At 37.3% G+C, this 25,312-nt stretch overlaps 1 protein-coding gene and 1 long non-coding RNA gene across 2 annotated transcripts in view; one reads left to right on the top strand and one right to left on the bottom strand.

Moving 5' to 3' along the window:
- Positions 1-1,989: 1,989 nt before the first annotated feature.
- LOC145985840 (uncharacterized) lies at positions 1,990-5,000 on the bottom strand. The gene is made up of 3 exons (XR_014441459.1): positions 4,835-5,000; positions 3,690-3,849; positions 1,990-2,678 (listed from the first exon to the last, which is right to left on the bottom strand). It is a non-coding gene; the product is annotated as an uncharacterized LOC145985840 (long non-coding RNA).
- A 13,636-nt stretch (positions 5,001-18,636) lies between these two features.
- The window catches only part of LOC145985120 (striatin-3-like), a 54,064-nt gene continuing 47,388 nt past the window's right edge, over positions 18,637-25,312 (top strand). The window contains exon 1 of the mRNA XM_083118751.1: positions 18,637-19,105. Within this exon, the coding sequence (XP_082974877.1) occupies positions 18,863-19,105 (243 nt within the window). The 5' untranslated portion in view covers positions 18,637-18,862. The remainder of the gene's footprint in view (positions 19,106-25,312) is intronic.

The following is a 25,312-nucleotide window of genomic DNA, read 5'->3' as shown; positions in this document are numbered from 1 at the left end:
GCGAATAATAGTTACATAAGATATAGAGGAACAAATTACTTACGAGGTGCTTCCTGTTATCATTTGTATAATTTCTCCCCAAGAATATGGCGGAGTGGTTAGCATATCGCGCTACGACGCAAAGGGACCTGGGTTCGAATCCCGGCCTGCGCATGGATGTTTGTGAATGTCCATTCATCAGTTTCATCATATCATCACTCAACCTCATCTTCGCAAATTAGTCAAAAGTGACATAAAAAGCGAAGTAAAATGAAGCAAATGAACCACTCATTACTCACGGAAGCGGAAGTCTTCTTCCCGTGGGGCAGTGTACTCAACTTATACAATTTCGAGAGAACGTTTTCTAATTCCATTTTTAGGTTGGTTATTTTTCGTTGCTTTTCTATCATGGGTTAATCGCAATGGTGAGGATGAATGATTAACTGAAGAAATGGTGATGGGACAAGCATGATACACCATGCCTGACTAGCCTGGGGCCTCTGGTTTCATGACGTATTACGCTTACACGTCGGAAGCGGAATCCTTTGTAAAAACTGTAAAAGTGGGCTGATGGAAAGTACCATCGCAGGGTGCATAAAAAGCTACGTTCCGCTCACGTATAAAAAATAAAATTAGCCATTAGCTGTGCGAAATCTGTTACATCCAGTGCCATCAAATATTTAGTTCTGCACTCACAAACAAGATTATTTTTTAAGAAATTAGACCATAAATGTATGTAAAAGTTGTTATCCAACGTCACATTCTTGAAGTCCACAACCAGTTTTATTTTTTTTATAACACGATCGCCTCGAAATAAACCAAATCAATCAATCAACAGTTTACTAAGAGCTTGTGTAACCATAACCTTTGCCTACATTCGTAATGTGGACTCCCTTTTTTACGAGAGTTAAAAATCTGAACCTCTATCTATAATAGAATTTGCAATAATCACAACCATAAAACTGAATACTTCGTAGATGTGGGTGGCAATTTCCAGTTGCCTCTCCTTCGACAAAAACCGCACCAAACGGGGAAAGCTAGGACACCCGTCTTGGAGTTACCAATGCACAAAGGGCTCAAGAAGCCGCGCGTCTTTCCCAATGTCCCTGGTATGACCCTCCTCTCCCACTTCTCAGTAGACCTAGGAAAGTGCTCTGAAGAAGTAAAAATAAAAATAACTGCACATCTATATTTCAGGAGTGGACCTGTTTCCAACAAAGAGAGTAAACCGGCCCAAGAATCTCGCCCCCCCCCCCCCCACACAAACATCTTTCATCTCTTCCGCATCTTCCTGCCCTAAAACCCATGTAGCACACAAAGGTTGGGCCAACGTTGGTAAATGGTTACAAATTTTTTGTGCCAACGGTTGGCGAACTGTTGGTGATGTCCGCCTTGCCATCAATCTCCCAACCAACTATTACCCAACATTGGCCCAACTACAATGGAAAAACTTTGCCAACCATCTCCCAACCAAATCAATTTCCCAACGTTGGCCCAACTACAATGGAAAAACTTTGCCAACCATCTCCCAACCAAACCTATTTCCCAACGTTGGCCCAACTACAATGGAAAAACTTTGCCAACAATCTTCCAACCAAATCTATTTCCCAGCATTGGGCTAATACAGGAAAAAAACTTCCCAACCATTAATACTCAAACCAAAAACCAACATGCCAATGTTAATACTTTTGGCAAGTTTTTTATAATATTAATAAATATTTTACAAACAATTGCATTATTTCTTGTATGTATAAAAATTTATTAAGATTATATTATCAAGACATTTTCAAACACTGGAGAAGAATACAAGGAATGATAAAAAAAACAACTTATGTATTTATCATTATAAAAGTAAAACATTTCTTAGCGGAGGCAATAAGCAAAACTAATTTTACATATACTATAATTACCGTCATACATTACAAAAAAAGTAGCAAGATGCTATTGTATTTATTGAAGGAAAAAAGGTGCAAGAGGTTGACAATTTAGGTGTCAAAGAACACAATGTCATTTCAATAGAATAGCTTATTATTACAAAATGGAATACATCCAAATGCTGATGTGTCAGCGAAATCTGCTGTAAGAATATACGAATATACTTTTTATGTAAATAACTTGAGGATACAATAACTCTGTTCTTACATTCTTTTAACTTAAACATAAACAATCTACTGCTTGGAAGAGGTGAAGTGAAAATGTCCAATTTGTTTATGAAAATGTTCAATTTAAATTATATGTACAAACCATCATTACTACGATCCTTTTCAATGGAGTTTACAACAACAACATCACCCACCATCTTTCATTAAGAAGCAATCATCAGGTGAGGTTGTTCCCACAATACAATTCTCATTTTCATTCAAAAGTATAGATTTGATACAGTCAAATGAACTTGTAGTCTGAACAACAGAACCACTTTGAATTATGTCTGTAGATCCTGAAACAGAAGGGACTTCATGAAATTCACTCATTATAATTTCTGCAGCTTTAGAAATGACTCGTCTCTCATATCTTGCTGAAAAACTATCACCAGTCTTTACTTGTTTACTTATTTCTTGATGTTCCTGCAGTTGCCTTTTCCTTTCTACGTTGCTCCCGGCTGCCATCTCTATCTTTGACAAAGCGGAACCAGCTTTGTATCACTGAGTGTATTTCATAATCTGATGCATTTGTTGTACATGCATTCCTTCGAACTGAAACTAGAAACAATTCAAACTGTTAGATCCATGGATGAACTCAAATGTAACATACCATATGATATGTGTACTTGGGCCTATCTTTAGTATGAGGATTAAACTTCCCATGAAAGGAAACTAATATTCACATATTATCCATGTTGGGTGACATTAATCCTTCACATCTAGACAGTTACTTATACTATATGCATGGACGTCCGCAGGTTTTTTTCCAGGGAGGGGCAAGGAAGGTATTTTTTTCCCAGGGTAGGGGGCAAACAAGGCACATTTTCCCCCAAAAATAGTGTTGTTTCCTAAAAACAAATTGCTCAAATTTGAATTTATGGTGTTCATGCAACAATTAACAGATATTATTGTGGCTAAAATGAAATTACATGTGTGAAATACATAATTTTTGGTTGACTTTCATTTTCCGGGGGGGGGGGGTGAGGATGCACCCCATCCGGAAGCCCATGACTATATGGTAGGGAAAGGATGAGAAAGGAATTACAGAGATTTGCCACAATATTCATTTCGTGTGAGTCATGTAAAACTGCAGGGAAGAAACTGCATGGCTAGCCTGGCCTCATCTGAGATCTAACTCACTACCTTCTGAATATAAAGTGAAAGCTCAACTAACTGAGCCAGGCTTGCTGAAATGTGACAAATGAGTTTGCACTTATGAACACTGTTCTAGTAAAAGCAGAATACTTCAGTGTTACATGAAATAATATTAGTTTTTCCTATTAAGTAAATAAGACAGCTGAAGTAAAAAAATATATATACCAAAAACAATGGTAAAATTAAACAACAAATAAGTTTTTTTTTAAATAAAAATGTTTCTTCTTAGAATACATTTTTGAAATGTAGAGGATTTTTAATGACTTATGTAAAAGAATGCTTACTGTTAATACTAAATGTTCCAAAACTTTCCATCATGTACATTATTTGGATTTTACATCAACAAGTAATGGCCCTACAGCCAAATTTAGTTACAAATTGAAAAAAGAAAAAAAGAACAGCCTTCTATCTTACTTGGTACAAGTTCCAATAATTTCAAATGTCGGAGAGGTATTTTGTTGTGTTCTCCAGTCCAGTTATGACTTGCTGCCAATGCATTAGAAAATATTTTATCCAGAATTCTTCACTCAATTTGCTGTAGGTTTTTGCCTCCAATGAAACTCATGTATGATTCCTACAACGAAACATTAATTCAATCAAGAAGCACTGACTGCACTGTGGGCGATACAAGGTACACATTTTATCGTAAAATTTCAATCTCCGGGAAACGTATTTCTTCAATTTTACAGAACGGAACTGAGTTTCTGTACACTTTTGAAAGGTCATGGAAGTGTTTTCTTCCATCGTTCAATTTATTTGGCTGGTAAATCATGTATTTTTCTAGATTAATGTTTGTCTCTCTGATGCACAAAAGCTGTTGCCTCTATTTCCTTCCACTACATAAAACAGATGTTGTGAGCATTTCATGACGTAACCCCCGGTCAGTGTTTCCAACCACACATATTTGTAACTATGTTAACGTTACATAACCTATGTAAATCTGCATCTTAATGTGCATGATTTTTGAGTATGTTAACCTAACAAAGTTAATGTAACGTAACTAATGTAACCCTTTTTTTAACTATGTTAACCTAACCTACCATAACTAAGATAACCCTTCTTTTAACTAGGGAAGTAGTTATTTTTTGGTTAGGAAGGTTGGAAACACTGCACACCCACTGACGATAGACAACGTTAGTCAAGATTTGCCCACCAGATTGTGTGTAACGCAAGCGAAAAAGGAATGAACAATAATTACTCGATATGTGCAAAATTGAAATTATTTTAGTCAAAAAAGCGAAATCCCACCTTAAAGAATCTTTAGCAATGCATAATAGGTAAGTACAAATGTGAAAAATAACAAAATAAACTAATTTGAGACGTCTCCCGGAGATCAAAATTTTTATGAAAACTGAAATACTTCAATTTGCATGATTTGTTCAGTGAAACTTATATTGAAGTAAAAGAAGCACATGGAGTTTAGGATGTAATTGATCTCTCTTAAATTACATACCACTTTGAGCTACAGTCAATTATGCTGAAAATGTTAACTGCTCGATTAACACACAAAAAAAAAGTTTGACATTAATGATTTCACTCACAGAAATATGTCAACTTACCATCTGCTTCATGTGCTCAGGAGAAGAAAGTAACCACTCTTCCACCATCTGAATGTCATCCTCTGTTTGACAAGGAAGCTTTAGATTTTCAGGCAAGGGCTGATTTGAGGATATCAATGTTGGATTCAAATTTTCCAAAATAAGCTTCTGATTTTCATGTATTCCTAACAGTCTATTCTCAATTTTTGCCCGATGACGTGAAATAACAGATAAACTGCTCCCATGAAACTGGCAATTTGCAATTCTCTTGTCTGACCCAGATGTAGATTGTAGAGCCGAAGTTGCTTTGCCTTCACCTAGAATGAAGATGCCAGTAAAAGTAAAAGATCAATCTCTTGCAATCAGTACAATATACATATTACAAATTGAAACAGGAAAATAGCTACAGTGTGTCGTTGTACAGTTACAAACATGTTAGTGTACCTTCCAGTACTAGTTTACTATCCTTCGGACAGATTTCTTCATTTCTACAGAAGAAACTACTTACCGTAATAAGTTCCTGTAGTATTGTCTAACATCTGGAAGGTGTTTTGTGTGATGTGGGAATGTTTCATAGTGGAAATTCAACCATTGATGCAAAGCCCCACAAACCATTTCCGGTAAGGTTAGGTTAGGTAGGGTCACAATAGTTAAAAATTGGTTTCGAAAAAAATATGAGTAGCCCCACACAACATTCTCGCATAGCCCCACACACCATTCCCGCATAGCCCCACAAACCATTTGCGGAAACGTACGTTCTTCAGTTACAAAAACACTTTTTTTTAAAAAAAAAAATGATCAAAAAAACGTGAATACATGTTAAGAAATGATCCGTGAAGCAGATATGTAAGTAGAAATGTCAATAATTGACGAAACTCAGAAGTTATAGGTGTCCGAAGGATAGTAAACATTTACCACAAAGGCACATATGGAACAATATCTCAAGCAATCGCTACAACTCTGCAATAGGTGTTAGCAGAAGTAAATCGAAATCAAACCATGTAAAAATTGCATTCATAACATGATGAAATCACAATAAAACAAAAGGAACTTGAGCAACTGGCAACTGGAAAGATACGAAAAATACTCTTTCAACATTCTTCGTTGAGGTTGTGTGATTCAGAGTCTCTCTCGAAAAAATCGTCGATGTTTCTCATAATGCATAACAAGGAAATAATTTATAATTTCAATTGCAATTAAAGAGACCCACAAAAATTGAATTTTTGGTCCCCAATAAAAGAAAACTGGCACATGTTCGATCTATTACATCCCGATATCATGGTGATACTCTCACCAATTTTTGGTCGTAGGTTCCTAGACATGCTTAATAATGAAAATGTTGATACATACAATGTTATTTTGTAAATTCTTAAAAATCTAACCGTTACCAAAAACTGCCTCGGAATGCATAACTTTTATAACTATGTAAATATGAATAACTCTGCAAGTAAATTATAACATTATTTTTCATTCTCTGTACTATTATCGAACTAAATCAGTGTATCACTTACCTTTCTCAACGTCGTCTTCAGTAAAAAAAAACATTTAACTCGTCAGTCGTCACATATCCGTATCCACTTTGGCCGCCATCACAAAGTCACAATCGACTTTCAAACACACATCGATTATATGTATTTCGATATAAATCGTTATGTGAAATTATTATTTTAAAAAAATTCTCCGGAGGATGAACAAATCAAAGAGTACACCATCGTTTTTACGTCTATATTTAACTAAATTCATTGAGAATGTTCTTTGCTATACTTTCCGGCAACAGCCCGAGGTTCGTTTTGTCCTGAAAGAATTTCGTTCTTCATTTGGTTGCCCTAAGCTTTACATTGTAGCGCAATAGAAATTGAATTCGCACTATTCGTTCACATTCGGTAAGTGCGGGACAGAAAATTTCTGGTCGGGACGGGTAAAATTCACCATTTTCCTAGTAAATCGGAAAATTTTCGGGACGAGAAATATTTTATTTTTCCCGACACTTCATAAAATTCGAATTTTACACGCTATTTCCAGTGATTGTTTTGAGAGGTGTGTGCGGGACAGCATTTTTTGGGTCGGAAATTTTTTAAATTCCGACATTCTCGACGGGAAGTCGGGAAATTTTCGGGACGGAAAATGTTCAAGCTCTGGAAATATCTAATTCTACACGTCATTTTCACTTTAAGTGATTGCTTTTGCACATTTTTTAACGTTAAACAGAATTTATTTCCCACTGTAGGGTCTTGCTGATCGACAGGGGAAATTTTACTCCCTCTTTCTCGTTTGGCATAACGTCACTGGCCACTGTACCAAACCTTGAATGCAATGTTGGGCCAACCTACAATATGGGCGTAATTGACAACCATGTCTGCCAACAATGTGAATCATTGGCCCAACGTAAGATATTCGTTGGCTAGAACTACCAACCACTTCCCAACCATGCCGACAATCACCCAACGTTGGCCCAACAATGTGTGCTACATGGGAATTCATTAGGGTGTAGGCGGGCCACCCTCAAAAGTTTGTCCTTTCTCACCATCAACACAAGGGGTCAGCCATTTGTGGTACCTGTATTTTCGCGAGGAATGTTCATGACAGGAAATAGTGGAAAGCTGGATTCACAAATAAAGCTCATGTGCCGCCCTCCGTTGTCGGCAAATTTTCACCATCTTTGTCTTCAGCCTGTGTTCGGTTCAGTTCGGTCGGAGGCACCTTACCATTTTGGAAGCCGTCCCGTGGCGAAAAAAGCGTTGTTCGTGTGTGTGGTTTTAATTCTTCGTGCGTGCGTCTCTCAGTGGCAAATGCAAACCCTCATTAGCCGCCCCCCGTGATAGAGTGGTTAACACATCGCGCCACGACGCGAGGGGTCCCGGGTTCGAGCATGGGTGTTTGTGAGTGTTCATTCATCAATTTCACTCATCCTGATCTTCGCAATTAACAGTGAGGGGCGCGCGTGTGTATATGAGAGTTGATTTTAATTTAACAACGTCTGTCTCTTATTCTCTCTCTCTCTCTCTTTCTCTCTCTCTCTCTCACTCTCATAATGTATGTGTGTGTGTGATGTGTGTGTGTGTGTGTGTGTGTGTGTGTGTCAGTGGCGATTTCTCTGGGTGTGTAAGTCGTGTGTCAACGGCCAAAGGAAAATGAAATAAAGAAGAAAGTATCTGTACTTTTATAAATTACGATTTTGAGCGTTTTTCTTCAATTGTCAGTCACGAGCGCCCGGTAGTTTTCGAACGCGGCGCAGCGCGCAGTTGTTGTCAGGCAGGCAGATCGGTCCGTGACGGGCAGGGCGTTGCGAGGAAATCCAACGTCTTACCACTGCCAAAACATAGCATGACCGCGCATGCGCACCCTGCCACCCACCAGCATGGTTACCTTCTCAAGGCGTTGTATTTGTTCCCAACGATTTGGCTTTCATTCGCCCCGCGTTCCGCGTTGTTTTGCTCGTGATTGTTGTGCATTATTTTTTAAACGTGTGGTGTGAAGTGACGTGATTATTTTAAGACGGAGAATAGTGAAAGTGTTGTGCAAAAGTATTTAAATAATTTATTTTCTTCGCTTTCGTATTCAGAGAAGAAACAAGTGATTGACAATAGTCGACCATGTTCGAATCTCACGATGTCAACATGTGTTAAAGGAAAAAGTTGTGCTGGAAAAGGTTTTGAGAGACATTTTCGAAAAGAACTCTGTGAAATTTCAGACTGGCTTTGCGGGTGTGATGTGGTGAATAAATTTTACTGTTGGACATGTTTATTATTCTAGACTAAAAAAGGTGTTGGGAATTATCAAGGGTATGCGGATTTGAATCATCTCAATACTGCAGTGAGAAAACACAGCGAGTCTGAATTGCATCTTTATAATAAAGTTTCTTTAAATTTAGTAGTTTTGTTGCCACCCGTACTAGAATTGACGTTCTTTTGGATACTCAACGAGAAGCTGAAATAGAGCTACACAATGAAAAAGTAAAAGAGAACAGGGAAATATTAAAGAGGTTGATTAACGCCGTCTGCTATTTAGCAAAGCAAGAACTGCCATTCCGAGGCCATGAGTAAAATGCAGCATCTCTAAATAAGGGCAATTACATGGAATTCCTTATTGCAAGTGCCGAGTTTGATCCCTCATTAAAATAACATTTATTAAATTCTACAGTTTTTCGCGGTACTTCGGCAGGCATTCAAAATGATTTAATAAATTCAGTTTCGGATGTTCTGAGAGATGAAATCTACAATGAAATTCAAAACACAGACTTTGTGGCTATCATGGTCGATGAAACATCAGACATTAGCAAAAAATCTCAGGTGTCAACAGTGTTACGTTTTTTCTCGGCCTCACAGAAAAAAAGTCATTGAAAGATTTCTTGCATTTCATGACATGAGCGCCGATAAAACTGCAGGAGCTCTTTTTAGTCACGTGACTGAAATAATGGATAAATATAAGTGTGGGGATAAATTAATTGCCCAGACATACGATGGGTATTCTGTAATGAGTGGTCATTTGAATGGCCTTTAAAGTAAAGTTTTGGAAAATTATCCGAAAGCTTTTTATACGCATTGTTATGTTCATGTAATGAACTTGGTGCTGCAACGATCGTTAGAATGTAACAAAGAGCTTAAGGTGTTATTTTGTGGTCCTAAATCACTTAAATCTCATTCTCCAAAGAGGTTACACGAACTTTCTGCTTTCATGTCCAGAAAGCTCCCGTCATTAGCTCCTACCAGATGAAATTTTACCTCTAGGCTAGTGTGGACAGTCAATGACAACAGAGAAGCACTGCTTATGTTTTTTGAACATGTTAGTGAGAGTGGAGACTTCGATCATTTGACTGCAATGACTCCAGAGGATTTTCTAGCTTCTTGAAGGACTTCGAAAATATATTTTTAAAAAAGGCTTTATCCAACTTGCTTGCCTTTTCAGACGTATTATTCATTATATTGCAGTCTAAAAATGTTGATATTTTGTATTGCAGTAATAAAATAACTGAATTTCAACAACAGCTGAAAAAGGAAAGTGAGAATTTCGAAACACTATGGAATTATATAACTGGTGCAGTAGAAGAGGAAGAGATTGTTGAAATGAAAAGGAGGCGACTGAACAACGAATCACAGAAAGACCACTGCCGGAGGCTTTACTTTGAAATCGTTGATAATATCAGCAACCAGATAACAATTAGATTCGCATCATTTGAAAAATTGCAATATTTTGATTTACTAAATCCCACAAAACTTGAATAAAACTTGAATAAAAGAGAAAACTTTCCTCACCATCTCGTATACATAAATTGTAGGAAATTTATGGCTGTGTGTTTAATTTAACCAAACTGCAGAAGAATGAACTTTATGTTTGGTATGCTTCCACTGAAGGATCAGAGAAAAGACCAATTGAGATTGTAAATTATCACGAATCTAGTGGGTAAGTTTACATAAATATATAAATTAGCAGTGTCGATCGCAACAATTCCTTCCACGACGTCATCTGTCGAGAGATCGTTCTCATCACTGAAGAGGATCCACACATTCTGCCGATCTACTCAACCTCAGAACCGGATGACGAATTTAAGTCTTATCTCCATCCAGAAAGAATTACTTTCTAAGCTGCGAGAAGGGGATAAATCCAAATTTTATGAGGCGGCGATCAGCGCATTTCTCTCTAAAGAAAGATGAATAGACTGGAATGCAAGTAACTAAGTAATGAGCAGTTGATTTTTCAAATTTTACTTTTTGGAAGGATAAATGAAGGGTAAGGGGAAAAACCGGGGTGATAGGTAGGAGTTCCACCAACCCCTCTGGTTGCAAACTCGTGCTTTAAAAATTAATTGTATGGCGAAGTATTGAACATATTAAATGTCTCCTTACCCTTCAAATATATTAATACTTTAAATGAAGTATTTACTTCATTTAAAATAATTTATGTAATTTAATGTTTTTCTAAATATTTATAAATTTACACCAAAAAGGCACGGAGAAAACTTGTAATATTGGTTCACAGAAATGAGAGGGGGAGGGGTTAACATTCCTTCTTTGCCAACGCCTGAAGTTCAGGGTCAGGAGACGCCACTGGTGTGTGTGTGTGTGTGTGTGTGTGTGTGTGTGTGTGTGTGTGTGTGTGTGTGTGTGCGCACATACATACATACATACATATACATAATGTTGTTCGTTGTTAAATTTCTTAATGATTTCATAGAGAGATTTCTGACATTTGGGCCCCCCCCAAACTGATCAACCTAGCTACGTCCCTGCTTCAAGTGCATGCGCGCGCGCGCGTGTGTGTGTGTGTGTGTCACATAGTGTATTTATGTTATAAAAATATAATACTGTGAAATTATGTGTTGAAAACTCTAAGAGGATTTGCAGTGGAATAAATGTAAGTGAACAAGACTTCGTGGCTCTCAAATGCTTAACCTACGAAATCTTGGACACACTGACTGTACAAATGGAAATACGTTTTGGAGATCTTGAAAAGATAAAATTTGTTGAATTTCTAGACCAAAATAGCTTTGGGCGATATAAACTACATTTTCCAGTGTTGAAATTAAATAACCTTCTGTCCACATATCCATTTTTCAACAAAGAACGATTAGAAAATGATTTAAAGAATATCTATGCTGATGAAGAAAAGCATTTACCTCCTGCAGACCTTCTAAAATTCATAGTTAGCAATGATCTTCAAACAATCTACAAAGAAGTAACACAACTTATCAAGTTGGTTTTGACATTCCCTGTTACAACAGCTTCCTCCGAAAGAAGTATGAGCACCCTCAAGAGAGTAAAAAATTATCTCCGTAATTCAATTAAAAATGAAAGATTAAGTTCTCTCAGTACAATAGCCATTGAAAAAAACTGGTTAAAGAACTTTCTATTGATCAAGGCTTCAAGGAAAGAGTAATTGATACTTTTGCGACCAAGAAGAATCGACGCAAGGACCTGCTGTATAAAAAAATATAAGCAGATTTTTCAGCCTACCCAGTATTTATGCCTTAGCTTCGCCAGTGACATTTATCACTTCTAGGTGATTAACAAAGCACTTCTTCAACATTATTTAATGATGTGGATGAAGACTCAACATCATTTGAGAGTTCACAAGGGGATGCGAAATCAGTATCGGGAAGAACGTTCGCAATAACGTCGGCATACTGCGACGAAGTAAGGAATTTTCACAATTCTCGCGAGAGTCACTGCGCAGCATTTTGCAAAAAAGATTGCAAAATTGAACTTTGCCGCGGCTTAGATTGTCTTTGGAATGTTGTGCTTTTCTACATGCTGCATGGAAATATAATTCAAATTATTATTATTAGTATTGTTGTTATTATTACTATTACTGTCGCAGATTTTTGGCTGTGATAAAGTAGCAATTTTTATTTTTTTCTACAGCATTTTCCATAATATTGCAAAAGCTCAAGGGGAGGTTTAAACCCGGTAACCCCCCCCCTTGCGTACGCCACTGGGAAAGAGTATATCATCGGCCGTAGCAAATGTGCTGCACAGAGAATGCTTCCATACACAACGATCATTATTTAAGGCCATGTTAGTCGGGAGCCGAACACGATCACTTTCCCGACTGAGTCATTTGTACGAGTGTGCGGGTCGGTAAAAGAAAATAATTCCAAATGGTCATTTTTTAAAGAAAGTGGTTTTCTGCCTTGTAAGTGTCTTGACACATCTCGGAAATTTTATTTCAGAAAAGGAAAATAACGTATAATTGGTGATTTCCACAGCGTCGGGAAATCACGAATTTTTCCCGTCCCGACCAAAATAAGTTCTGCCCCGCACACCTCTAGTCATTAGTATGTATTATTCTAATGCATTGCTTCGCAATCAGACTTCTGGAACACATGTAATCAATCTGAGCAGTGCCTTTTCGATTGATTGATATGGTTTATTTTACTTCACTTTTCTGCCACTTTTGGCTAATCGCGAAGATGAGGATGAGCGATGATATGATTATTTTAATGAAGGGACACTCGCAAAAAACAGCCATCCGCAGGCTGGGATTTGAACCTGGGACCTCTGGAGTTATGACGAGGTGTTCTAACCACTCCGCCACAGAGGTCGGCCAGTTCATTTTCGAGTCAAAAATACGCGATATTTACTTTTATGAAATAACGAAGCAAAAGTGTAAATTCATCAATGACCTTGCAAGAAAATATCCAGCTTTTAAAGGATGGAAGAAACGAATATGAGTTACATGGACGTCCGCAGGATTATTTCCAGGGAGGGGCCAGCAAGATAATTTTTCAGGAGGGCAAAAGAGGCATATTTTTACTCATAATAGTGATGCCCCCTCAAATAACACTATTTCAGTCTGAAATTATCATGTTTATTCAATGAAATTATATTAATTAACATAAATTACTGTGACAAATAAAATTATGTGTGAAATGTATAATTTTTAAATTGACATTCATTTTCCAGGGGGGCCGTTGCTCCCATTCCGGACGTCTATGATGAGGTAAAGTGTAAGGTTGCTGTCACTTTCCCCTGCAGTTGAAAACTGCTAGAAATGTTCCTGGCATTAAAATCATATTTGTCCCTAAACTACCTAAAATTTAAATTCGGAAATAATAATAATTTTTGGAAATAAGTTAAACCGAAACTTACTTATTACATTTGCATTCACTTATATATTGCATTCCAATATCCAAGAATTGGAAAAAGAGTAAAATTCTGTGCTTCAAACTCAGGGACGTCGTTAGGGGATGCATGCAAGGACACTGGCCCCGGCAAACGTCCACGTGGGCCCGGGAAACTGTTCTGTATTTGCTGGAAATTTTACTTTGATGACAAATATTGCAAAATAATTCTTCAGTAAATTTTGCTTGCAGTTTGAAACACTTCTTCAATTGTCAGTAGCACGAACCCAAGCACGACCTTTCTTTCTTATTTCCCTGTTTCTTGCTTGTTGAACACAAACAGATGTATTGGGAGGGGATGCAGTTAATTTTTGTGGTCCGCTTCGGTCAGGGAAGTCTGAAACCTATTGAAAATGCACTTTCCTCCCTGCTGCACACCAGATCCAGGATCCCCCAAAACCCGCACTTTCTCTTCATCTGGCCCTGCACTGGCACCATGGGCCCCGAAAGGACGACACAAACAGGAAGATTTAGCTACGGGTGGCTAGAACTTTCTGGGTTAATTATTTTATGGTTCAGAAAAGATATCCCCATGCGTTTGAAATCCCAAGAACAGAATTATATTGCTTGTCCCTTTTTCGGCGCGGGAATGAATGAAATAGCGGTTCTTCTCACATGCACTCAACCCTCCAGCTAATAACCTGCCCTGCAAGGAGGGAAAGGAAAAGCCACTTTCTGAAAATTCGGAGAAACATCGAAGCGGTCGGTTCATCTGTTGATTTGGTGGACAGTTGATATCTGTCAGTTTGAAGTAGGATTTGTTGTCCGAGCGGTGGTAAACTTCTGTAAACGCGAGAAGATAGCATCACGAAGTGTTTGTGATCTCGTTTTCCTACATTGCGAGTAAAATGTCGAATGAGAAGCTGCCAGATTGTCTTCGTCTGGAAACAATGGATCAAGATCGACGGATCGACCAAATATCCAACATATTGGCATTCTAAAAGCGAGTCTGACTACCACACAAGATCCTGGGTTTGACTCCCAGGGTGGTTGATCTAATGTATTGTATAATGAAGAATAAACCACGTTTCAATTAAGGAAGGAAACTAGGTATGTAGCAATTGTTTTTACAGCCGTCTGCATGTTCTATAAGTATTATGTTACAAAAGTTGTATATATTTCTGACTTTCTGTGATTTTTCTTCATTTAGCCTCCACCTGCAAATGCGGAAGCTGCTGCTGCTTAGGTGGCTAAGTTGGCTAGACATACAAATATAATTAATCCCTAGTCATACAGCGAATAATACTTATAATATAATCATGAGTTATGGAGAAGCAAATAACTTATCAAGCATTTTATGTTTCTATTTGTTGTGCAGTGGTTAACAAGGTGCATTACGATGCCAGGGGTTCTGGTTCGAATCCCGCACTGGGCGTGTGTGTTCTTTATGATGGTCCTCTCATCAATTTCACATCACTCATTGTCATCTTCATCTTCACAATTAGCCAAAAAGTATCAGAAAAGAGAAGTAAAAGAAACCAAATCAATCATTTATATGTTTCTATATTACGCCGCTTTCTACCTCTTGGGTTAAATGCGACAATGAGGATGAATGATGAGCTGAAGGAATGGCGATGGAACAAACATGATACAACCATACCTGTCCAATGTCCGAACCTTGGACCTCTGGTTTCGTAGCGTGTTATACTCAGTGGAATTCTTAGGAAGATAAACTGTAAAAGTAGGGTGAAAAGAAGCAAAGTTGTACGATGCATAGAAAGCCATGTTTAGTTCTTCTGAAACCTTCCAATTATTGAGTTCGTGTTTTAAGTCCACTGTATGCACAGTAAGGCTAATCGGGGATCCGAACCACTATGTGCCTCCACCGGGTATTGAACCCGGGACCCCTTGATTACAAGGCGGCGACGCTAGCACTGCGTCATCAAAGAGGCTGAGAAAAACTTACAATTAGTCAGTAAAATTAATATTGAGGGACAAGGCCTGCGAAGAGTTCTTTTATTCGGTTGCGCGTGGTCATCACAGAGTCCCATTGTTTCGAGAGCAGAATTTGCTTCCATATCGCTTTCAAGTATACTTCCCAAATTGTCCTCACGATGTTGGAACAGCACACAAATTTTGGAACTAATACAAGCAGGCACATACCCAGGGAAGGGGCTCGGGGGCTGCAGTCCTTTCCCGAAATCCTACAAATATCTGATTTGTATAATGTGTAGTAGTAATTAAATTTACTTCATTAACAGGATTAAACATCTTGTATATGGTTAGTTGCAATATACCAAGAAATTCATCTTCAGCGCATTTACCCTCCCCCCATCCTTTTCGCCTTTAGATGGTGGCTGCTGATAAGGGATAAGCCCCTTCCGAAATCAAATTCTGGCTACCGGCCTGACCACCAGGGATCGAACCTTGAACCTTTCAATTGATTGATTAATTGAACTGGTGTTTTAAGTCCACTTTATGCACAGTAAGGCTAATCGGGACTGGACCTACAGTTTAAAGTGAGATCCAAACTACTATGTGCCTCCATCGGGAATAGAACCAGGGACCCCTTGTTGAACCTGCCGAACCAAAGACGAGAGCGTAATCATTTGAGCATGTGGGAACTTTGTTTTATCCAGTGCCATCATATATTCAGTTTTCCACACACAAATAAGATTAATTTTAAGAAATTAGACGTGTGCATAAAATTTCTTATCATCATCATTCTCCAAGTGAACAATCAGATGCCATAGAAGAATCGGGCCCGCCCTATAGAATCGTGCTTAACGCGGTCGTCTTGAACTAAGAGATACCAGATTCGATTCCAGTATAAACTGTATACATGAGATGCCTAGCTTGAACTCACTACGCACACATTTCATATTTGCACTGTTGTCAATACTTGTAAACCTGGTTCCTGCACTTTATATCTAAAACCACGGAAAAGGGTTTTATCTACTTCTCAATTTTCTTCCAGCAAATTTACAAATCTAAAGTCTAATAACATTGTTCTTGGTGTATCAGCCATTAAGCTAATGAGTTCATTCTGCATTTAGTTTCCCGAATAATGGCTGTGGATTTCGCAAAGGTATATCCGTAGAGCGTTGGGGCTACAGAAGAAAATGATGTTCCTTTCCAATTTATTGATTGTTTAAGTTTTTGTTTTAAGTCCACTTTATACACAGTAAGGCTAATCGGGACTGGTTCTACAGTGTAAAGTGCGATCCGAACCACTATGAGCATCCACCGGGTATCGAACCCGGAACCCATTGATTACAAGGCGACGATGCTACCATTAGCCACCAAAGAGGCCCTTGCTCCTTTTCTTTCAAGAGTATATATATATATACACACACACACACACACACACACACACACACACACATACATACGTATATAATGTATGTATACAGTATAGGCCTATATGGTGTATAAATAGTTTCATAGAAAAAATCTTACGTTTGCCCCCCTCCCAAACTGATCAACCTAACTACGTCCCTGTTCAAACTAGAGATATTCGTAGTTTAAATAATAGATTAGGAGATTTGCTTTCGTTGCTTAAAGGTAACAGCAAATTATTGAATAATCAGAAATTATCTGTGAGCAAAGTTGTGATTGATTGATTGAGATGATGTTTTAAGTCCACTTTATGCACAGAAAGGCTAATCGGGACCGGACCTACAGTTTAAAGTGGGATCCGAACCACTATGTGCCTCCACCGGATATCGAACTGTGAGCAAAGTGTTGGTAGTTTTTTTTATATTGATTAAATTATGTGGCAAATGAGTTGCCATTTTTTGCGGTGTCCTCTTTTTTATGACTTTCAGTGGCGCAACCATAGGGGGCGGGGGGCATTGCCCCACAACATTCGACGGAAGTCAATTCTAGGGAGGCAAACGTTGGCGGCCAAGGGCACCTGCAGGGGCACAGAGGAGAAATTTCCACCCTTGATTTCAAAATTTATGCGATAAAAATACATTTCGTTAAATGTTCTTGCTCGCTTTGCTCGCACTGTCTGCGTTTCTCAAGTCTCGTCAAATCAGAGCTGTAGCTCGTGGGCGGCGGGAGTCGGCCATGGGTGCAGGATGATCTAAATGAAAAAAAAAAATGTGAGAGAATGCCTTGGCGCCCCGTGATATTATTTGCGCCCTATGCTTGTATTTATACCTGTGCTTCAAAATACAATGAACGTTTAATTTTGAAAATGCGTGTATACATTTTTTGGGACACGTTATATCATTGTCGTCAGCTGAAACCTCTCCATAGACATACTACTGAACCTCCCTCTTAAAATAATCTGAGTGTGTATTGTAGCCACCATGGGGTAATTCAAGGGGAGAGGAGATTTGCCGCCCCCTCCAAAGTTACGCTGCTGTGCTGGTCTCCACCCGAAATCGAACCTTTGTTCTGCAACGTAAATTTGAAGGGGAGACAGTGCCGACGATTTGTAGAGTTCGTGTGGCGTTAATTTCTTTTTCAACAAGCCGGCGTTCAAAAGATGAATGTGTTTCGTACAACTGCATATATTTTTAGGCAAATTGTTCTCTACTTTTATTTCAATTCATTATTATCATATTGTACAAAAACAGACTGAATTTAAACTGTGATGGACAGTTCACCTTTTTTCTTTTTTTTTTTGCTGTTGGGTGTACAAATAATCTCATCCTAACTAGCTTTGCTTCTAGTCCGCCCCTACTCAGGTTGCTGTTTTAATGTAATGGAGACGGATCGCTGAATTCCCTTACTTTTCTTTACTAACACCTTCTTCACATACCTATCTATATAAATGTATTAATTATATCAAATCTTTGTGGCGTTCGGATTAAAATTGCGTCTAATAAATTTCTACGCTTTCGTTAGCATATTTGGAATCGTGCATTAATTTTTGAATTTCAGTTCGATTTAGAGAAAAAGTAGTAAAGGTTTGTGGACCTTGCGTTCACGGAGATTTTTAATATGTGCTTGTAAATATGAAAAGATGATTTTCGCATCGTTCCTACATTCCACTAATTCTGTTTTTGCATAAATTAATAAGTGTTGATTTCGCTACTTTAAACATTATAGATTAATCATAAGTTTTAGTTGCACTGTACCTCTGTTAGAGATTCTTTATTTTTAGAAAGGAAGTGAATAATGAGTACAATTTCACTTTGTATCCGCGATATTTTTACGAATATGGCAAGTTCTTTCGTCAATACATTGCATTTAATACATTCGAAGCATGTAGGGCAGGTCCGAACGAATTGTCACGACCAGACTCACGTAGTTGGCCTAGGCTGAAAGCTGTGATTTACGTGTATAAGTTATTGTTAAAGATTTTTCTTACGATGGCGTTGCTTCAGTATAAGAAGTGTTGTTATAAATATTTATCATAATAATAAACACTGTATTGATACTCAGTTCTGTACTTTTTATGTGTGAAGTACCTATGTTTGACTTGAGTTGAATTAAGAGTTGAAAGTAGATAAGTTGTAAATGGCGACCATGTTGTCATGAAGATTCCCACTAGTTACGATTGTGGTGGCCCAACTATGGAAGAAAGCTCTCCATCTCAAAATCTAAACGGACAGCTGGGCCCTACAAGCAGTGGAATTAATGTTGGAAACAAGCAGAATGACGAAGGGAACCAAAGAACACAGTATTCTATTCCTGGAATACTACACTTTATTCAACATGAATGGGCAAGGTTTGAGATGGAGAGGTCACAGTGGGAAGTCGAGAGAGCGGAATTACAGGTAACTTAATGCTAGTTTTGTGTGAAATCATTAAAGTGAACTACAGAAACTACAATATGGTTTGTGTGTTCGCGGCTTTGCACTTTCCATTTATATTAATGAAGTATAAAATTAAGTAGACGAAAGTAGAGTTATTCATGACAATATTTTTCTTGAGAGAAAATGAATGTTACTACTGATACTACTGCACCTTATAAAGTATGCTGAAGTAAACTGGCAATTTTAAGTTGGAGTGTCATTTTGTGCATTGCTCTGCGGAACAAAATTGTACACGACATGTCTGTTAAAGTGTCATTATTGAATATCGATAATGTCAGTGTGATTTGCTTTTTGCCGATTGTTGGCACCTACTTAGCCTTAATTGTCAAGGCAGTTATTGAACTAATAAACATGCGTATAATGTTCATGTTTGACATATCATGGTTATCTAATTTGTTAATTTTTAACTATGTTAACCTGTATCTTGATATAATTTTAATTGCCTAGTTCTTTTGCATAATATTTTAAACATAATATTTTTCTGTATGTATGCAAAACAGTAGTAGTGAGAATTGTTGAAATATGCCACTGTCATCAACACATGTTATCATGAACCCTGGGAACTGCACATTTATTAACTATTGGTTGCTTTAAATTGTGTATATGTCCCTGTGTGCAAATCAGTACCAAGTTTATAGTATGTTGTTTTTCGCATATTACACAAGAAGATAAGGAAGCCATTTAGATTATTGGAAATAAAGAGTGAAGTAACTTTGAATTTGGAGGAACCAATTTGTGGTATGTTTTTTGGAGCGAATTGACAATATAGAGAAAGTCTCCAATTTTGTTAATTTTCGATATACTAACTAATTTTGGCCTCCTAATCACGAATCTGTTGTCACATGTGGAAATTTGAAAAAAAAAGCCGATTGAATTTTTTTTATGTAGTTTTACAAATGTAATGTTATAACTTTTACGAACGAACTGTTATAACTGTGCTTGCCTAACCTCACTGAGGTCTCACTGCAGAACATGGGCTGCTTTTTTCCTCTAAATAGACAAACAAAATTTATATCCCCTGAAAGTACGTACCTTCTACTTCCATTTTCTGGTGTTCCTTTTACGATTACTATTATATTATTGCACGTAAAAAATGTATTTCCTGCTGCTAAAAGCAATGCAATTCTCCATTTGTTCGCGTCCATATTGTTTACGTGCTCAAGTGTTGTGCGATAAGTGAGACCCATCGTTTCACGGCATTCGAGTTGATTTGTCGCTCCGGATTCCACCCACAGATGCACAGTTTCTTTCATTATTTCAGACGAGGAATGCTTACAAGGTTAGGTTAGGCCTGTTAGGTTGGGTTCCAATAGCATAAATATAATGAAAATGTTTTCCTGCTACTAAAAGCAATGCATTTCTCCATTTGTTCGTGTCCATATTGTTTACGCACAGTTTCTTTCATTATTTCTTCGAGGAATGCCTACAAGGTTAGGTTAGGTTTCATTAGCATAAATACAATGACTAATTATTATTTAGGCTAAGTGAACTAAACCTAGCTACCTAACAACATAGGCATTTTTTGCTTTCACTAGATTTGTGCAGGAATATGCCTTTTCCTTCGTCCTTCGTGCCCAACCTGGACACGTTTTTCTGTTTTTTTAAAGAAATTTTTTTTTCCGCATCTTAAAACTTACTTTTCCCGATTACTAACTACAAAACGTTACCAAAAAATTATGAATCACGTTCCTCCTAAGCAGCCCATATTCTGCAGTCTTACCGTTTTGTAGCATGTAACCAACGAACAGTGTTTCACGGAACACACCATTTTTCCTTAAATCAGTGGTGGAGTATATGCGTAGTTTTACAAACTAAATATAATTGTCCTTGCCTAACCTAACTAAACCTAACCTTACCTGAAATGGTTATCCATGAATGATTTGTGGGCCAATGATCACTTTCAATCAGCAATTGCTAGTTTTGTAGCAAGTAACTGACGAACAATGTTTCATCACTACGGAACATGCCATTTTTACTGAAATCAACGGCGAAGCACTGTTGCTTACAAACTTACCTGTAATTGAAGCCCGCATTCCTCTCCTGCCTAACCTCAATCGCTTTCCACGAGAAATGCTCTGAACAGTGTGGCAACACTAGCCAACGCAACAAATTTTTGAACGTCATTTGTTCGTACATGAAAGATGGTGCCTGTGTTTCTTTATGCAGAATTATCGCGGTAAATAACGTTATTTACGACTTCTACACATAAATGTACAATTTTAACACGCGACCCCCAAATCGTAACTCCAGATACATCACCGGGAGTGCATGAGAAGTAGGAAGTAAATTACAGACTTTCTGTATATTGTCGATTCTTAGTTATTTTTTGTGAATACATTTGCACCTGCTGCATATGTCGGGAAAGTGTAATATGCAATGGCAATCCATCCCAACTCACTCAAACATATAAATAGTAGCACTGTTAGCATATACAAGCTTCATTATAATACAATGAGCGCCAAACCTGATGTGGCTAACTTGCTCGCATAAACATATTGAGAAATTACAGTCGGACATTTCACACAGAAATATGGACAGGAAGTGTAAATGGCCCAAGTTCCGATTATTTAATTCCGAATTTATCATGGTACACAGGCATTTTTTACATGGTTCAAATTACATACTTCAGAGTCTTAGTGATTACTTTCTGCATCTTTTCTGGAGAACGATTTTTCCCTCATGTATATTCCTATGTGATTTTTCCTTTTGTTTTATTGTGATTTCATCATGCTATGAATGCAATTTTAACATGGTTTGATTTCGATTTACTTCTGTTAACACATACTGTGGAATTTTAGCGATAACTTAAGATTTTGTTCAATAGATGCTTTTGTAGTTAAGTTAGGCAGGCCAGGTTTGGTTAAAATAAAGTCCATAAATACATTCAACAAAGTTTCCGATTGAGTTATATATTAATTCCCACTAGTCTACGATACTTGTCGTACATACATTGTCCATGGGAAGCGTGCATGCTTGCATTAGGTAATTTTAAAGTTTTTTTTTTTTTCAGAATAAATAACTTAGCTGTTTTTTCAACATAAATAACTTTTTCGAAAACCAAACACTGCACATTCCTTTAAGAATGATTCTAATTTCATGTGACAATGATTGCCAAAATTCTACGATAGGAACGACTTGAGATGACCGGACCCCTCTCCGATTTTCTTCATATTTGGCATACTCGGTAATTGAGGGCTCCTAATCACGAATCTGAAGTTAAAATTTTTGGGAAACGCCTAGAAAGTTTGAAACACTGCATAACAAATGAAAATCGACAAAACACGAGCACGACACGCGATTACCTAGGAAGGTGTACGCGCCATATTGTGTCTCAGGCAAGTGGAAAGACTACGAGGAAAAAGTACTCGTAATGTGCAAAATTGCAATAACTTTCATAAAAAAAAAATGAACGAATCTTCAAGAATGTTCCGTGAAGCAGATAGGTAAGTACGAATGTCAAAAATTGACAAAACGAAAAAGTTATAGGTGTCCAGGGACTATCAGATTTTTACCGTTATTTCCATACTTTCCTTCATCTCATGCATGTCTGCAAATTTTCCATGTGAAAAGAACAATTCAGATAGCTGCAATCTACTTTTCACAACATATTGTTCGCAGATAATACTTTTTGCACCTTTAAAGCAGATGTTGTTTCTCCAAACTCCACACTTACTTCTACAACCTTTTCCAGTATTTTAGATGCATTCCTTGCCTTTCTGCAAAAACTATTGCACAATTGAAACTGTTAGCTTTTGTAGATGACATTGGAATAATTTGTTTTATTTTTTTTTATTTTTTCATAAATGTTAAATGTTGTATCCAGACAATGTCTCACTGATAGTAGTGTAACCTTGTCATCAAGGTACCTTGGGTTTAATCCCCAGTGGAGGCACATTGCACAGTGGTCTGGATTTCACATTAACGGTCATAGTTGCGTACAAATGGGGCAGAGGTTTCGTTCTGGTAATTATTGTGTGATACATTTTGAAAGTAATTTCTAGCATTTGTTGCGGAAGAAGTTTGTTTCAAGATAATGGTTATCCTGATAATCCAAATGATGGATATGCCAGGGTGGCTGCTACTCACGCGGAATTTCTTGAATTCTGGGGATTATACGTGAATTATATGCTCCAGGAATACTAAGTAGATATTGCTTCAGCACAGTTCCTCCGAGTATCATGGTTCATACATCTTTCTCTTCAGAATATAACAGGCTTTCAAATGGTACCATGCACATGTATACATCAAGTATGAGGAAAGGATAATTCGGGAAATTTCCATCAGAAAAATCCATTTTGGTAACTTTGGTGCCCTCTGGACCGGCCCTGGATATAGGTACCCGATTATAATTATCTTGAAAAATACTATGGTCTATGCGTAATGAGTCTGCCAAGTTTCATTGCAATATCTTCAATAGGTATGAGGGGAAAAATATTTCCCAATCCTGTTTGACAATACTATTAGAGACTAATGGAGGATAATTCGTGAAATTTCCATCCGAAAAAATTCCTTTTGGTAACTTTGGAGCCCTCTGGACCGGCCCTGGATATAGGTAATTGATTATAATCTACCTTGAAAAATACTATGGTCTATACGTAATGCATCCTCCAAGTTTCATTGCAATATCTTCAATAGGTATGAGGGAAAAAATATTTTGCAATTCTGTTTGACAATACTATTAGAAATTCAAAAACCAACAATAAATCACCAACAGTTCAAATAACGCAACACCAAAAAAATGTACATAAAGCAACTGACTAAACGTGGCACACAAACGAACTCACGTTTGTACTTTGTCAGCATAACACAAAAACAGTTTACTTTCCTCTCAACTTCTTCTTTTTCTTCTTTATCAACACTGAAAATCGTGTCTAAATAAAAGGTTGTTCTTCTTCAATAGCAAAAAAGGTAATGGTTCCAATTGTTTTATGATTTCTCCTAGCACAAAGACTAATCATTGTAGCATTTTGGAAATCATTGTCACACGAAATTTGAACCTTTCTTTAAGCACTGTCTGGACTCGAAAAAAAGTTATTTATGTTGAAAAAAACAACTTGAAAATTGCCTTTTGCACTTCTCATGGACAAGATTCTCCATCAACAAGTGACAGTAAATATCGTAGAAGCATGGGAATGAATGTAGAAGTAAATCGGAACCTTAGTATAATGCATTTAGGATGCCCAACACAGAATAAAGCTATATTGACCAAGGGCATAATATTACGCAGAACACAGGGAAGGGGTTAATGGCCTGAGGCAAGTTTTCATGAGAAGAAAGCTGTCTGAAAAATAAAACCGAATTCTTTCGGTCTGTTTACTTAGTGTCCTTTGCAGAAAAATCTATCTGACAGATGGATGATTTTATTGCAAGATATCGTTAAGTTGATTAGGTAAATTTGTGTTTGAAATTTTTATACAATTAACATGTTTTCATAGATCAACATATTCCGTAATATTTGTGACTTGTGTTTGTAGATGTATTTCGAGTCTGGGTATGTGAAATGGCAAATGTAAACTCCACATCTTAAATTAAATATTTTAAATATATATATATATACTAAAATGTATATATATTTAAAATATTGAATTAAATTAAAATTTTTGGCTACATTGGAATCACACAAACCCTTTATATTGTTAAAATATTTGTAAGTGTATGTGCAAGGGTGGTCGGAGGCTGTAATGCGTGAGGTTGAAATGGAGAAAACACTTGCTTGTACCCTTGAATTGTTGGAAAGTTCCGGTGTCTTCAGACACTTTCTGAACACACACTAGACACCAGTTGTTATTATATACACAAGTAAAATATCCAGTAATATCTGTAAATTCTAAGACATTTGAACATATTATGAAATGATGTTCTATATATTCATCACATGCAGAATAGTGTTTCATATGTATGACACCTTTTGTAAAAGGAAGTACTGCATGAACCCTTTGGATTCCTGGAATGGAATTAACTTTAGCAAATCGGTCACACAACATAGAAAAATCGTCCTCATGGTAGGCAACATTGATGAAGTTTTTGCAATTTTTGTAGTGTGCTGCTGCTCCATCAGAAAAGTAAAATAACTTGGCCAGGTTATCAGAACAAAATTTATCTTCAAAAATGTAATAAGTACTTTCTGGAGTAAGTGAACTAATGCTTTATCATCCTATCTGATATGGC

Source organism: Lepisma saccharinum, chromosome 3 (genome assembly GCF_977018435.1).
Source record: "Lepisma saccharinum chromosome 3, izLepSacc3.1, whole genome shotgun sequence".
Classification (NCBI taxonomy): domain Eukaryota; kingdom Metazoa; phylum Arthropoda; class Insecta; order Zygentoma; family Lepismatidae; genus Lepisma; species Lepisma saccharinum.
The sequence above is the reverse complement of the archived record's forward strand: the minus strand, read 5'-3'. Positions and strand labels throughout refer to the sequence as shown.